The sequence below is a fragment of the Gorilla gorilla genome, chromosome 21 (genome assembly GCF_029281585.2).
Source record: "Gorilla gorilla gorilla isolate KB3781 chromosome 21, NHGRI_mGorGor1-v2.1_pri, whole genome shotgun sequence".
NCBI classification, from domain to species: Eukaryota; Metazoa; Chordata; class Mammalia; order Primates; family Hominidae; genus Gorilla; species Gorilla gorilla.
This window is the reverse complement of record NC_073245.2, coordinates 75,883,289-75,898,699: the sequence shown is the minus strand read 5'-3', so window position 1 is coordinate 75,898,699 and position 15,411 is coordinate 75,883,289. Positions and strand designations below refer to the sequence as shown.

Below are 15,411 nucleotides of genomic sequence, written 5' to 3'. Positions count from 1 at the left end.
CCTGCCACTTGGGATTTTGGGTGACGGTTTAGATACTGTTCCACGTTGGCCTTGGGATTTCGGGTGACGGTTTAGATACTGTTCCACGTTGGCCTTGGGATTTCGGGTGACGGTTTAGATACTGTTCCACGTTGGCGTCTCTAGCTCCAAATTGTGGAAAGGTTGTTCCCTAGAATTCTTTCCAGCTTTATGAATAGAGAAATTTTTCTTAAAACTAAAGTGAGGCTGGGTGCGGTGGCTCACACCTGTAACCCCAGCACTTTGGGAGGCCGAGGCGGGTGGATCACTTGAGGCCAGCCTGGCCAACAGGATGAAACCCTGTCTCTATTAAAAGTACAGAAGTTAGCCGGGTGTGGTGGCGCATGCCTGTAATCCCAGCTACTCAGGAGGCTGAGGCAGGAGAATCGCTTGAACCCAGGAGGCGGAGGTTGCAGTGAGCTGAGATCGCTCCACTGCCTTCCAGCCTGGGCGACAGTGAGAGATTCCATCTCAAAACAAAAAAACTGAAGTTAAAGTGAAGTTAGGTCCTGGGCTCCCTGGTCACATCTCTGGGTGGTCTTTGGTGATGTGTTTCCAGCAATGCCACGTGCATTGTCCCTAAGCTGCCACTCCGCATTGCTGGCCAGATTGTGTTCCTGTGTGCCCAGGGACGTCCTTGTTGTTGGCCCAGGTGGGACCCAGTTGAGTCCTGTCCTGTCCCGCTGGGTAGGAGAGTGAGGCCAGGGCACTAGGGAGGCCTCACCCTTCTCCTGGGCCCTCTTCCACGTCCTACTGGGGCAGCCTGGCAGGTTCAGTGCTGAGTCCTGAGAAGCCCAGGACACTTGGGCTGCTGTGGTCAGAGGGGCCGGGTAGAGCCCAGCCTCCTGTCTGTCCTCCCCAGGGCCTCCCCAGCGGCTCCACCGCGTTAGTGTTGGCCCTGCCTGACCGCCTGCCAGGGAAGGAACTGGGCCTTCCACGCCCTGTAGTCAGTGCCTCACAGCTAGGCTGAGGCTCAGCTCTTCTGAAGATGATTTGGGTTCTTTAACCTGAAATCTCTGAGAACCATTGACTTGGCTACTGTGCAGTTAGTAAAAGATGGTGTGCCAGCCCCAACTCGGAAAAACGACTCATTCACGCCCCAAATAATTCCAGATGTATAATATGAGTAATACTCACCACTGCCATGTCTTTGATGAATGTGGAAAAGGCCAGTATTCCCAAAACATTCAACTGCTTCCAGGTCGTTGGTGGTGTTGTTGGAGACGGAGTCCTGCTCTGTCGCCCAGGCTGGAGTGCAGGGGCCTGATCTCGGCTCACTGCAACCTCTGCCTTCCGGGTTCTAGCGATTCTCCTGCCTCAGCCTCCCGAGTAGCTGGGATTACAGGCGCACGCCGCCACACCCGGTTGACTTTGTATTTTAGTAGAGACGGGGTTTTGCCGTGTTGCCCAGGCTGTTCTCGAACTCCTGACCTTAGGTGATCCACCCGCCTCAGCCTCCCAAAGTGCCTGGATTACAGGTGTGAGCCACCACATCCGGCCCCGGGTTTGTTTTTTAAGCCAGATCTGTGTATAAAGTCTCTATCAGCAACACCCAAAATGGCCACATATGAACGACACGCCCAGTCGTGTTCTGCAGGCGCGAGAGAGGGACCCACAGGAAGAGCCAGGACGGTTTCTGTCTCTCAAAGCCCCACTTGTTCTGGTGTAGAAAAATGGAAACATGATAGATACTGAGATTTACGATGACTTCAATGAAGCATCACTTGAAGAGGCGAGGTGAGGGCAAGCCCCACGGGCGACAGACGCAGCCGCAGAGCTCTCGGTGGGAAAACAAGTCAAAAAGAAGGATCACCTTGTCTCGCTCCTGACGGTCCAGTCGAAAGTGCTTGTTGAGTACAATCGTAAATGGACAAGAGGAGGAAAGTGTTGAGGATTTGCTGAAATTGGGTGACGGGTTCAAGGGATTTGTTTCTGCGTTGTTTCTCCTTTGTATGTTTGACAACGTCTGTGATTAAAAATAGCCATAAAATATAAGGCAGGTACACTTTGGCTGTACTAGTGTGTATCCTGTGTGTGTCAGTTTTGTGAAGACAGATGGAAAGGTTCAGAAGGTGGTGTGAGGAGGGCGGACAGGGTATGTGGGGTGTGGGACTGTGGTCCAAACAGCACTCACCCGAGGTTCCCTTTCGGCTGCAGTGAATGGGTCTCCTGCGACCATCACCATAGAGACCTGTGAAGACCCTGGCGACTGGACCGCGGCCATCGGAGGTACGAGGTTCCTCCTTGTGGGCTTCTCACAAGCCCTGGCGGGGTGGTGGAGTCTCTGCCCACCTCGGGCCACACAGGGGCTCCAGGAATCCAGGTGGGGCCGGCGGGGTCTTTGTGGAGAAAGGCCCGGCTCCAGCAGCATTGTCTTGGGCGCTCTGAGGCTGACCTGCTAGATTTCGGCACTGTGGATGTGTCTGGGCACACGCCAGGCGCTGCCGGCTCTGGCGTGGTGTCCTCGTGGCTGTGGTGATGTCCTTGTGGCTGTGGTGGCTGCCCCGTGTAGCAGCTCTTTCCCTGCCCACTGAACCCACTCCTTCCCTCACAGATGACACATTTACCTTCTGGCGGGGGCTGAAGGACGCCGGCCTGCTGGACGAGGTCATCCAGGAGTTCCACCAGGAGCTGGTGGAGACCATGAGAGGCCTGCAGCAGCGGGTCCAGGACCCTCCCCTGCAGCTTCGAGGTGAGAAGCTGCATCTTCCCTCTTGCTGGCTCCTCAGCCCAGGAGTGTCTGCAGGAGGTGAGGCCACTGGCTCTCCTGCCCCTAGGCCCTTCTGTGCTGCTGGGTTGGAGGCTGAATCTAGGCTTGGGACTCCTGCTGTGCTGAGGCTGAACTTGGTGGGAGGATCGCCTTGGTGTATCTCAGTCTTCTCCCTCTGAACTGAGCTCCTGGCTGGCTGGGTTCCTGAGGAGCAGCCTCAGTGGTGGTGTTCTCACTCTCTAGGAAGGGCCCAGGCTCTCACCGAGCGTCCGCGTGGCTCTCTAGGAAGGGCCCAGGCTCTCACCGAGCGTCCGCGTGGCTCTCTAGGAAGGGCCCGGGCTCTCGCCGAGCGTCCGCGTGGCTCTCTAGGAAGGGCCCGGGCTCTCGCCGAGTGTCCGCGTGGCTCTCTAGGAAGGGCTTGGGCTCTCACTGAGTGTTCGCGTTACCCTTTAAGATGCTGTACTCCTCAACAACATCGTGCAGAACTTTGGCATGCTGGACCTAGTGAAGAAGGTGCTGGCCAGCCACAAGTGCCAGATGGACCGCTCGCGGGAGCAGTACGCCCGGGACCTGGCAGGTACGCTGAGACCACCCCCGCCCCGTCCCCTGGGCGGTAGGCTGAGGACCTGGAGCCCACGGGCTCACCCCATGGCTGTGCATCCACCTGCACTTCCTGGAGTCACCGCCACCACGGCGAGCTTCTCCGCACTGCTGTTGTGCGAGGAAAACAACCTGAAGCTTAAAGGAGGTAGTCAGACGTCTCCATTGCACTAAGCTTACATTTACCACCATTTCTGTGATGAACCAAGTAGTTATTTAAGAGAAAATGACAGAGGCCAGGCGCGGTGGCTCACGCCTGTTATCCCAGCGCTTTGGGAGGCCGAGGCGGGCAGATCACTTCAGGCTAGGAGTTTGAGACCAGCCTGGCCAACGTGGTGAAACCCCATCTCTGCTGAAAAAAACAAAACAAAACTGGGCATGGTGGTGCGCGCCTGTAATCCCAGCTACTCGGGAGGCTGGCAGGCAATTGCTTGAGCCCAGGAGGTGGAAGTTGCAGGGAGCCGAGATCACACCACTGCACTCCAGTCTGGGTGACAGAGCGAGACACTGTCTCAAAAAAAAAACAATGACAGAGAATGGGAAGGGCTGGTCCTGATCCCGCTCAGAGCTCAAGCCCCTGATATTGGTGTGTTTCCTCCACGCTCCTGTTGGGGTCTGTGCTTACTGTGTGTTCACTGTGTGTGTGTTCAGTGTGTGTGTGTTCACTGCGTGTTCACTGTTCATTGTGTGTGTATTCAGTGTGTGTGCACTGTGTGTTCAGTGTGTGTTCACTGTATTCACTGTGTGTGTGTTCACTGTGTGTGTTCACTGTATGTTCAGTGTGTTCACTGTGTGTTCATTGTGTGTGTGTTCACTGTTCACTCTGTTCACTCTGTGTTCACTGTGTGTTCACTGAGTGTGTGTTCACTGTGTGTGTTGTGTGTGTGCACTCTGCGTGTGTGTGTGCATGTTTATGTTTAAGCACATGTGCCACACATGCTGCTTTTCCTCCTCTCGATCTTAATATGTCACAAGAGCAACTTTCCACGCTGGGTGTGTGAAAGCTCATGTGGGGATCTGAGACGGCATTTCCGTGCTTGCACGCAGGCCCTGGGTCAGTGCAGGCTGGTGTCTACCCCGAGGGCCATCTTGGGCCCCGTCTCCCACAGACCTCACCTTTGGTGGCCATGTGGTCATCTGGGTTTGTGGCATCAGGTGAGCAGACCTGGGTTGCCTCTGACCCAGGGGCCACCCAGATGGTGTGGCGTGTCTGCCCCCATCCCCTGCATGCCGCCATCCATGCCCCCGTCGCCTGTGTGATGCCATCTGTCCCTCCCTGCAGCCTTGGAGCAGCAGTGTGATGAGCATCGTCGCCGAGCCAAGGAGCTGAAGCACAAGTCCCAGCACCTCAGCAACGTGCTCATGACGCTGACGCCGGTCTCCCTGCCACCGCCTGTGAAGCGGCCCCGGCTTGCACGTGCCACATCAGGACCGGCCGCCATGGCCTCGCAGGTGCTCACCCAGTCTGCCCAGCTGGCGCTTGGCCCGGGCGTGCCCGTCCCCCAGCTGACCAGCGTGCCCCTTGGTAAAGTGGTGTCCACCCTGCCGTCCACCGTCCTGGGCAAGGGTTCCCTTCAGGCGCCCCCTGCCAGCTCCCCGGCCTCCCCGCTGCTCGGGGGATACACAGTCTTGGCCTCCTCCGGCTCTACCTACCCCAGCACAGTGGAGATCCACCCGGACGCGTCCAGCCTCACGGTCCTGAGCACGGCCGCCGTGCAGGACGGTAGCACAGTGTTCAAGGTGGTCAGCCCGCTGCAGCTGCTCACGTTGCCTGGCCTGGGCCCCACCCTGCAGAATGTGGCCCAGGCCTCGCCCGGCTCCAGCACAATTGTGACAGTGCCCGCAGGGGCTGCCCCCGGGCCTGAGGAGCACACGGCCACCATTGAGGTGGCTGCCATGGCAGAGGACCACGAGCGGAAGTAGCCGACGGGAGGGCGAGGCCCCTGGGACGGACAGGGCTGGCTGTCTCTCAGCCGCGGCAGCAGGGAGCGGGCAGAGGCCGCAGGGCTGGCTCGGGCAGGTGGGTCACATGGGCTGCAGAACCAAAGAGAGGAATCGCCAAAACAAATCACGAGAAGAGAGAAGGGGACAGAACAGCGAGAGCAACCTGGAAAATCGGTCTTCAGGTCCCACGTTTCCTCCCCCTTTTTTCTTGGGAAATATATTTTTCCATCTGTTGCTTATTAATACTGTTTACACATTGGGCCTTGATCAGGAGCCAGGTGGGCGGGGGCTAGGGGGAGCCTGGGTGCAGCAGAGACAGAGGAAGCAGAGCCAGGTGCCGAGCGTGACCCTGCAGGTGCTGGACGCGGTGCAGCAGGTCACGAGGCCCCCGTGTCTGCACCCAGCCAGGTCCCTGGGGACATTACTAACTCATGACTTGGGAGCTGAGCCCAAGTGTGAAACCTCTGGATCCTATGGATTTGGTTTCTTCCCACAGTTTTCTGTAGGTTTAGTGTGGCTGGCGCCCCGTTCTCCTCCTGTTGGGAACATGCACCCGGAGCTTGGGGTGCAGATCCTAATGGGTGCCTGCCTCCCCCGCCCCCAGCCGGTGCTCAGGTGGCCCAGGGGCCGCACAGACGAGGCGTGGTCCAGGCATTGTTGCACATGTACTGAGGGTGTTTTTAAGTGAATTGCTTAGTAGGCTTCTAGGAAGAGTCAGATTTATAGCATTTTCAACCAAAATAATGGTGAGTGCCTAGGCTTCCCAAGTTAGCTCTTTGGGTGGCCCCTGAGCCCCTGTGAGTGCACTTGACCGGGTGCGGAGGTCCTGGGCAGCCTGTCCCTGAGCCGGCCCCTCCCAGGGGTCTGAGATCCGTGAGGTGTGTCCCTAGGGCTTCAGTCCTGGGGCAGAGGCATAAACAACCAGTCACTATGGAGGTCGAGGATTCCCGTGTGGGCCCTTCAGCTTGGGCTGCTTGGCCACGGAACAGCCCTTGGCTCCCTGGCCCCCCGCCCCCATGCAGCCCCTGGGCTGGCCCTTGGTGGTCTCTGTCCAAGGGAGAGCCCCTGGGTGTTCAGGAGGCTGCCCAGGGTGGGCTGCTCAGGGCAGCTGCTGAAGGTGGAGCCCAGAGCCTGTCTGGAAGGGCTATCCGTGGCTGTCCTGAGACCTGGCCTTGGACTCACAAGGAAGACCAGGCTGAGGCCCCTCCAGGCCAGGGCCCTGGGGCAGGCATCTCAGGGAGCAGCCAGCCCAGGCCTCCTGCCATCTCCAACAGGGCATGTCCCGGGAGGACCCTGAGTGCCAGATTCCCCTGGACGCTCCTGCTGATTCTGTCGGCAGTTGAAGGCCCGTCTGAGGCCCCGCAATGCGAGGGTCCCATGTCCCACTTCACTGCTCCGAAGGGAACTGGCTGGCTGTCCGTCCAGTGAGCGGCCCAGACCCCACCTCTGCGCCATTGTCAACAGGGCCCTGTCCTGGCTGCCCTCACCCATGTCAAGCTACTGAGGCTGTGTCTTGTTTGTTTTCTCTGTTACATTTTTGTTTGCTGTTGTCACAGTCAGCTGGTTTCGGCGTGATGTTGACCTTTTGATGTACATACTCCGTTTTAAACTCATTTCCACTCTAGTTGAGTTCTGCAGCATGCAGCGGTATGACCCTATGGGGGTCAGGAGGGCCCTGTAGCCCCCACCCACCAGCTCAGAACCTGTCACTAATACAGCTGCCTGTGACCCTGGGACCCGCAACCTTCCAGCTGCTTCCCTTTGTCAAAGTCACGAGTGCGTCTGCCTTGACAGCCCTCGTCAACAGAACTTCCAGTGGGTTGTGGGTTCATTTCCTTTCTTTTTAAGAACAGGGTTGGGACCTTTTCTGCCCCTGCCCCTTAGCTATTGAGGCATTGGGAGAGGAAGTTAATTTCAGAGCCATACAAAAATAAGCCACAACCAGCTTCAGAATTAATTCCCAATCCCCCATTCCACCAGGGCTGGGAGCCCATTCCCAGTGCTTCCCAAGGCCCTCGGGGACGTCTACCGCCAACCCAGCTGCTTCTGGCAGGGGCTCCAAGCCCCAGCGTGGGGAAGGGCCCTGGAGAAGCCCTCATCCACATGCGAACCACACTGCAGTGGGTGGGGAAGGTTGTCGTCAGCACCGCCCCCGGCTCCTCCAGGTCCTGCTGGCTCCTCAGGGCCAGGGTTCCCTGGACCTCCCAGTTCTGCGCCTCGGGGCCAGCCAGTACTCAGAGAGGAGGACCTTCTCAACCACGTACAGAACACGGGTTTTCATGGCTGCCTTTGGTTTGGTTTTCTGAGAAGATAGGATTGGATTGGATTTTGCAGAGGGTGAGAACTTCTCTGTGCCTGCTCAGAGGCGCCCTAGGGAAGGGCCATGTTTGAGTTTTGCTTTGTATGTTGTTTTGCAAGTATCTGCCTGGTACTTTGATTTAAAATAAAAACAATTTTCATAGTTTGAGTGTCTATCTTTTGGAATGAAGTGTGGAGAGAAATCAAGTCTATAAACAGGCCCAACGCAAACAGCGCTGGCTGCCACCCCCACCCCGGACCACTCACACCCACATGCTTCGTTCTTCCAAGTGTGGCCTGGGGGCTTCAGGACCCTTCCAGGGTGTCCCGAGGTCAAAGCTGTTTTCATCACAGCAGGTGCCCTGTGCCCTTGTCCTTCTCTCCCCAGCACACATCGGAGTTTTCAAGAGGCCTGGTGGGAGGATCATGGCCGTTTTAGTCGTTAGTGCTGCTGTAACAAAATACCGCAGGCTGGGGGGCTTGCAAGCAACAGAGGTTCATTTATGCAGTTCTGCACGCTGGCAAGTCGGAGATCAAGAGCATCACCCCATTCGGTGCCTGGTGAGGGTTTTGAATCAGCCAATTCGTTGCCTGGTGAGGGTTTTGAATCAGCTGATTCGGTAACCGGTGAGGGTTTTGAAGGTGTCCTGCAAATCGCTGGAGGACAATAGTAAGAACAGCCTGGGCCCCACCTTGACCCGAGGCTGGCGTCGGAGGCACCGCCGCTCACAGGTAAGGAGACCTCTCAGTGGCACAGGGGCCTGCGCCCGCCAGTCAGGAGCTCAACAGACTCACACCCAGGGGGGCCTCTTCCTCCCCTCTCCCAGGTTCAGTCCCAGAGCCTTCTCGTCACCAACGCTGTTCCCCTCCCTGCTGCCACGGTCCACCCAAGGCCATAGGAGCCTGCACACCAGCCACAGGCTGGCCTCCCAGACTCACGGCCCAGCAAGAGGCAGACATAGAAGTCCACGCTGTGTGGTCACTGGGTGCGGTGGCTCCCGCCTGTCATCCCAGCACTTTGGGAGGCTGAGGCGGGTGGATCACCTGAGGTCAGGAGCTTGAGACCAGCCTGGCCAACATGGCGAAACCCCATCTCTACTAAAAATACAAAATTAGCTGGGCGTGGTGGCAGGTGCCTGTAATCCCAGCTACTCGGGAGACTGAGGCAGGAGAATCGCTTGAACCCGGGAGGCAGAGGTTGCAGTGAGCCGAGATTGCACCACTGCACTTCAGCCTGGGCGACCAGAGCGAAATTCTGTCTCAAAAAAAAAAAAAAAGTCCATGCCGCGTGGTTCCACTTAGGAAAGTTGGACACGTCCCTCAAGGCAGAATGGCGTCGAAAGCCGGGTCACTGGGTGCCCTCCGGGACGGTGGCTGGAGGGGCACAGGGCGCTGGTTCCAAGAGTCCACTCTGAAACCTGCCCTTCTGCCATGGCTGCTCTTCCACGCTTGTGCCCTGCTGCAGCCCAGAGCTGATAAACGCACAGGCATGTCCTTCCAGCACACATTGGCACGGCACCACCCTCCCCACAGGTCATCTGCCAGCTCCTCAGATTCCATGTGTACGAGACAGAGCTCCTGCTTCCTATTCCCTCCCATGCTCTGTCCCCATCGTGCCCCGTCGGGGAGGGGAGCACCAACAGCTGCCCACAGGCTCAGCCCACCTTCCTGCAACCTCACATCCACGATGCATCCCCTTCTTGTGAGGCCAGGCCCCCTCCATCTCTCTCAGGTCGATGTAACTACCCGGTTCCCACCTCTGGCCCTTCCTACCCTCCTGCTACCCCTTCTCTACGCTGTGACCCTTCCCATTTGCTGACACGTCCTGAGCACCCCCATCATTCCCTCTGCCCCTGGAGGGGGCTGCACCCCTCAGTATCCCACCATGATATCTCCTCCTCCTGATACTTCATGGGGTTTCAGAGGCCACAAGATACAAACCTACAAGGGGTCATGTCTTGTACCCACTGAGTGTCCCCAGGGGCCGGTGTAGCACTGGCCACTCCTCAGCTGAGGACACAGGAATGGGGAGTGGGCTGTGGCCTGTCCAGCCCTGTCCAGCCCAGAGCACTCCAGAAGGCAGAGTCCCCACAGAGGGTGGAGTGCTTTGTGACATGCCACTGTTTGGATGGGCCACAGTATACCATTCAGCGACTGAGGGACATCTTGGTTTCTTCCAAGGTTTGGCAATTATGAGTAAAGCTGCTGTTAAAAACCCTCGTGCAAGTTTTTGTGTGGACCTAAGCTTTCAACTCATCTGGGTAAATACCAAGGGGTGAAACTGCTAGATTGTGTGGTAAGAATGTATTTCATTTTGTAAGAAACTACTGAAGTGTCTTCCGCCAGTGGCAGCACCATCTCGCATTCCCACCCGCAATGACTGAGATTCCTGTTGCTCCACGTCCTCACCAGCAATGACTGAGGTTCCTGTTCCACGTCCTCACCAGCATTTCGCGTTGTCAGCGTTTTGGGTTTGGGACATTCTTTATTTTTATTTTTATTTTTTTCAAGATGGAGTCTCACTCTGCCACCCAGGCTAGAGTGCAGTGGCACCATCTCCGCTCACTGCAACTTCCAGTCCCCGGGTTCAAGTGATTCTCCTGCCTCATCCTCCCAAGTAGCTGGGATTACGGTCGCATGCCACCACGCATGGCTAATTTTTGTATTTTTAGTAGAGACTGGATTTCGCCATGTGGCCAGGCTGGTCTTGAACTTCTGACCACAGGTGGTCCACCTGCCTCGGCCTCCCAAAGTGCTGGGATTACAGATGTGAGCCACCACGCCTGGCCCGGCTAATTTTTTAAAAAAGTGTTCATGGAGGCCGGTTGTGGTGGCTCACGCCTGTAATCCCAGCACTTTAGGAGGCTGAGGCGGGCGGATCACGAGGTCAGATCGAGACCATCCTGGCTAACACGGTGAAACCCCATCTCTACTAAAAATACAAAAAATTAGCCAGGCGTGGTTGCGGGCGCCTGTGGTCCCAGCTGCTCAGGAGGCTGAGGCAGGAGAATGGTGTGAAACCGGGGAGGCAGAGATTGCAGTGAGCCAAGATTACGCCACCGCACTCCAGCCTGGGCGACAGAGCGAGACTCCTTCTAAAAAAAAAAAAAATTTCGTGGAGACAGGGTCTCACTCTGTTGCCCAGGCTGGTCTCGAACTCCTGGACTCAACGCAATCCTCCAGCCTCGGCCTCCCAAAGCATTGGGATTACAGGCGTGAGCCACTGCGCCTGGCCCTGGCACATTCTCACAGGTGTATGATGGTAACTCACTGTTTGGGTTTGCAGATTTCCTAATGATGTGTGATGGGAAGCATCCTTTCACAAGCTGCTGCTTTGCCTTCTCTCTGTCTCTGGTGAGGTGACTCTTCAGATCTTTTGTCTGTTTAAAAAATCGGGTTGTTCATTATTGTTGAGTTTTAAGAGTTCTTTTCATATTTTGGATAATGATCCCTTATTAGACATGTTTGTTTCTGTTTTTGAGACAGAGTCTTGCTCTTGTCACCCAGGCTGGAGTACAGTGGTGCGATCTCTGCTCAGTACAACCTCTGTTTCCCAGGTTCAAGCGATTCTCCTTCCTCAGTCCCCTGAGTAGCTGGGATTAAAGGCTTGAGCCACCATGCCTGGCTAAGTTTTTGTATTTTTAGTAGAGATGGGGTTTTGCCATGTTGCCCAGGCTGGCCTTGAACTCCTGAGCTCAGGCAATCTGCCTGTCTTGGCCTCCCAAAGTGCTGGGATTACAGGCATGAGCCACCATGCCCGGCCTATTTTATTTATTTATTTTTGAGACGGAGTCTTGCTCTGTCATCCAGGCTGGAGTGCAGTGGCGCGATCTCAGCTCACTGCAACCTCTGCCTCCTGGGTTCAAGCAATTCTCCTGCCTCAACCTCCCGAGTAGAGTAGCTGGGACTACAGGCACGCACCACCATGTCTGGCTAATTTTTGTATTTTTAGTAGAGATGGGGTTTCACCATGTTGGCCAGGCTGGTCTTGAACTCCTGCCCTCAAGTGATCCGCCCACCTCAGCCTCTCAAAGTGCTGGGATGACAGGCCACTGCGCCCAGCCTTGGATGAGTTTTAAGCAATACAGACACATGTACCTGCTGCCTGCACCAGGCAGAGGACACTCCCCTTGTTCCCTTCTCTAGTTGGGCCTGTCCTCACAATCACTGACCTGGTTTTTAGAATTCGTCTGTTCCTGAGCTTCATAGAAACGGAACCGCACATTTAATACTCGTCTGTGTTTGGCCTCTTTCACTGAACTATGTTTCTGAGATTCCTCCATGCTTCTGTGTGGGTCGGACGTGTTCCGTTTTGGTTTCGTCTGAGTAGTGTTGTGTCGTACAGACGTTCCACGGTTTGTTTACTCAGCCACCTGGTGATATGCATTGGAGCTGTTTTCAGTCTGGGGCTGCTGGGAATGGGGCTGCTGTGAACCGGCGGGTGTCTCTGTGTGGGCGTCAGCACGCTGACCCCAGCAGGAGGGGCTCCCTGGCCCAGGCGTTGTGAAGAATGAAGATCCTTTTTTCATTTCTCTTGGGTAGATTTGCAGGAGTCGAATTGCTGTATCCTGAGACAGATGTTCATTTAACTTTATCGGAAATGACCGAGCTGTTTTCCAAGGTGGCTGTGCCGTCTTGTATCCCCACCAGCACCAACGGGAGCGGTGGCTGCTCCGCACCCTCCGCAGCACGAGCCATCCTCGCTCTGGACGCAGTCGGTCTGCCCGTGTGAGGTGGTTTCTCACTGGGTCCCATTTGCGTGTCCCCAGTGACTGGATGGTAAGCACCTTCTCATGTGCTTTTGGTCATGTGTATATGTTCTTGTGTGGAGTGTCTGTTCAAATATTTTGTTTGTTTTTAAAAACTGGACTTTTGAGTTTTGAGATTAAAAAAAATCTGCCTTCTAGGAGTGGTGGCTCACCCCTGTAGTCCCAACACTTTGGGAGGCCGAGGCAGGAGGATCATTTGAGGCCAGGAGTTCAAGATCAGCCTGGGCAACATAGTGAGACCCCATCTCTACAAAAAATGTTAAAATTAGCTGAGGGTGTTGGTGCATGCCTGGAGTCCCAGCTACTTGGGACGCTGAGGTCGGAGGATTGTCTGAGCCCAGAGTTCAAGGCTGCAGTGAGCTGTAATCACACCTCTGTGCTCCAGCCTGGGCAATAGAGCAAGACCGTCTCAAAGCATAATAATAATAACAAAGATAAAAACATTTTCAGTTTGCATATAGTTCATCAGATATGTGTATTTTGAATATTTTTGTCTCAACTAATAGCTTGACTTTTCATTTTTCTCACTGGTACAGACATTTTTGACTTATATAACCTTGTTTATCAATTTTTTTCTCTTATATTTCTACCTTTTATGTCCTTTTAAAGAAATATATGCCGGCTGGGCGCGGTGGCTCACGCCTGTAGTCCCAGCACTTTGGGAGGCCGAGGCGGGTGGATCACGAGGTCAGGGTCAGGAGATCGAGACCATCCTGGCTAACACGGTCTCTACTAAACCCGTTTAGTAGAAACCCCGTCTCTACTAAAAATACAAAAAATCAGCTGGGCATGGTGGTGGGCGCCTGTAGTCCCAGCTACTCGGGAGGCTGAGGCAGGAGAATGGCATCAACCCAGGAGGCGGAGCTTGCAGTGAGCCAAGATCGCGCCACTGCACTCCAGCCTGGGCGACAGAGCAAGACTGTCTCAAAAAAAAAAAAGAAAAGAAAAGAAAAAAAAATATGCCTATCCCAAGGTTGTGAAGATTTCTCCTGTTTTCTTCTAGAAGCGTTACAGTTTAGCTTTGATGCTTAGATAATCCATCTTGAATTAAATTTTGTGTGCAATGCGAGGTGGGGCTGAGCTTCGTTTTTCCCAAAACTTTACTCCGTGTTCCAGCTGCCACTTGTTGAAGACTGTCCTTTCCCCACCTCAGGCCCTTCGGGGACCAACAGACTGCAGACCTGGGTCTGACCCAGGCTCCCTTCTGTCCTGTCTTGTCTCTCCCGACATCTGCAGTAACGTTCTGGACTTGAACTTCTGGGCGTCAGGAGCAAGCCACGTTCCTGTATGTCCAGGGAGAAGCGGGGAGACCGGAAGGCTGGGTGGAAAGGCCCAGGTTTTGGCTCCCTCCTCCAGGGCAGCCGGGCTGGGCACAGCTGCCCCACGGGGCGCACAGGCACCTGGCTCTGTGTCAACCAGGTGCCCAGAGCAGCCCCAGGGCAGGCCCACACCCACTCCAGACCCCAACATCTCCAGCCCCAGCAGGAGCGTGGCCCCTCCCCCTGTCATCCCGGAGAGGCGGCCACATGGCAGAGGGACACTGGGGGCCAGTGGGGACTAGGAAGGTCCCTGCCAGGAGACCTCAGGGATATCTGATCAAGCCTCAAGCTTCGGGGGTGCTGTGGGGGCAAGCAGAGAAAGGCACAGCCCCTGGCCAGGCTCTCCGTTGCCCCTGGGAGGCCCTTCAGATCCTGCAACACCCACCCCATGCCTCCTGCTCAGGGCCTGGCCTGAGGGCTCCAGCAGGCTTCAGTTTGGGGGAGAGGTGAGCAGGGGGTGAGAAGGTGGCTCATCACCTCTAATGATGTCAGAAAACTAGGCTGTTTCTCCTGCACTCTCACAGCACAGCTCACTGCTGACACCAGGTGGGGGTTCTGTTCCAACAACAGATTAGTCAGTTTTGCAGCCGACGCCGGCTGGGCGTGCTCCAGTTTAATTCCGATACCATCTACCTGAAGACACCATCTACCTAGAGACGTCTACTTGGAGCCATTGTCTGCTGCCCTGTGCCGTCCGCTATCACCCGAACCCTGCGGGAAAACCCACACACCCTCCCCAGCATCACAGTGCAGGTGGAGGTCCCCAGGGCTTAGGGCCAGGCCTCAGTTTACCTGTGACTGTGGGCCATGGGCTCTCGGGCAGGAACTGATGGCCTCTGGGTATAACTCACTTAAGCAGGTCTTTAACACCCAGTTCCCATCTTTCCAGAGACCCTCCCGGGCACCCTCCCACCAGCCAAAAGCTCACACCTTGAGTGGAGGAGGTGATAGGGTCTGCAGTGGGAGGGATTCCAGATCAACCTGGAGACACTGTCCACCCATAGACACCATCATCTACCTGGAGACATTGTTGTCAACCTGGAGACACCATCAATTCATAGACATTGTTGTCAACCTGGAGATGTTGTTAACCTGGAGACACCATCAATTCATAGACATTGTTGTCTACCTGGAGACATTGTTGTTAACCTGGAGACACCGTCTATTCATAGACATTGTTGTCAACCTGGAGACACCATCAATTCATAGACATTGTTGTCAACCTGGAGACACCATCAATTCATAGACATTGTTGTCAACCTGGAGACATTGTTGTCAACCTGGAGACACCATCAATTCATAGACATTGTTGTCTACCTGGAGACATTATTGTTAACCTGGAGACACCATCAATTCATAGACATTGTTGTCAACCTGGAGACATTGTTGTCAACCTGGAGACACCATCAATTCATAGACATTGTTGTTAACCTGGAGACGTTGTTGTCAACCTGGAGACACCATCAATTCATAGACATTGTTGTCAACCTGGAGACATTGTTGTCAATCTGGAGACACCATCAATTCATAGACATTGTTGTTAACCTGGAGACGTTGTTGTCAACCTGGAGACACCATCAATTCATAGACATTGTTGTCTACCTGGAGACATTATTGTTAACCTGGAGACACCATCTATTCATAGACATTGTTGTTAACCTGGAGACATTGTTGTCAACCTGGAGACACCATCAATTCATAGACATTGTTGTCTACCTGGAGACACCGTCTTTTCATAGACATTGTTGTTAAC

At 55.1% G+C, this 15,411-nt stretch overlaps 1 protein-coding gene across 2 annotated transcripts in view; it reads left to right on the top strand.

The window, feature by feature from the left end:
• The window catches only part of GMEB2 (glucocorticoid modulatory element binding protein 2), a 38,250-nt gene extending 30,517 nt beyond the window's left edge, over window positions 1-7,733 (top strand). For both annotated transcript variants that reach the window (XM_031007438.3, XM_019016753.4), the window contains 4 exons: window positions 2,176-2,247; window positions 2,573-2,710; window positions 3,183-3,305; window positions 4,611-7,733. In XM_031007438.3, the coding sequence (XP_030863298.3) occupies window positions 2,176-2,247; window positions 2,573-2,710; window positions 3,183-3,305; window positions 4,611-5,251 (974 nt within the window). In that variant the 3' untranslated portion in view covers window positions 5,252-7,733. The remainder of the gene's footprint in view (window positions 1-2,175; window positions 2,248-2,572; window positions 2,711-3,182; window positions 3,306-4,610) is intronic.
• The last annotated feature ends 7,678 nt before the right edge of the window (window positions 7,734-15,411 follow it).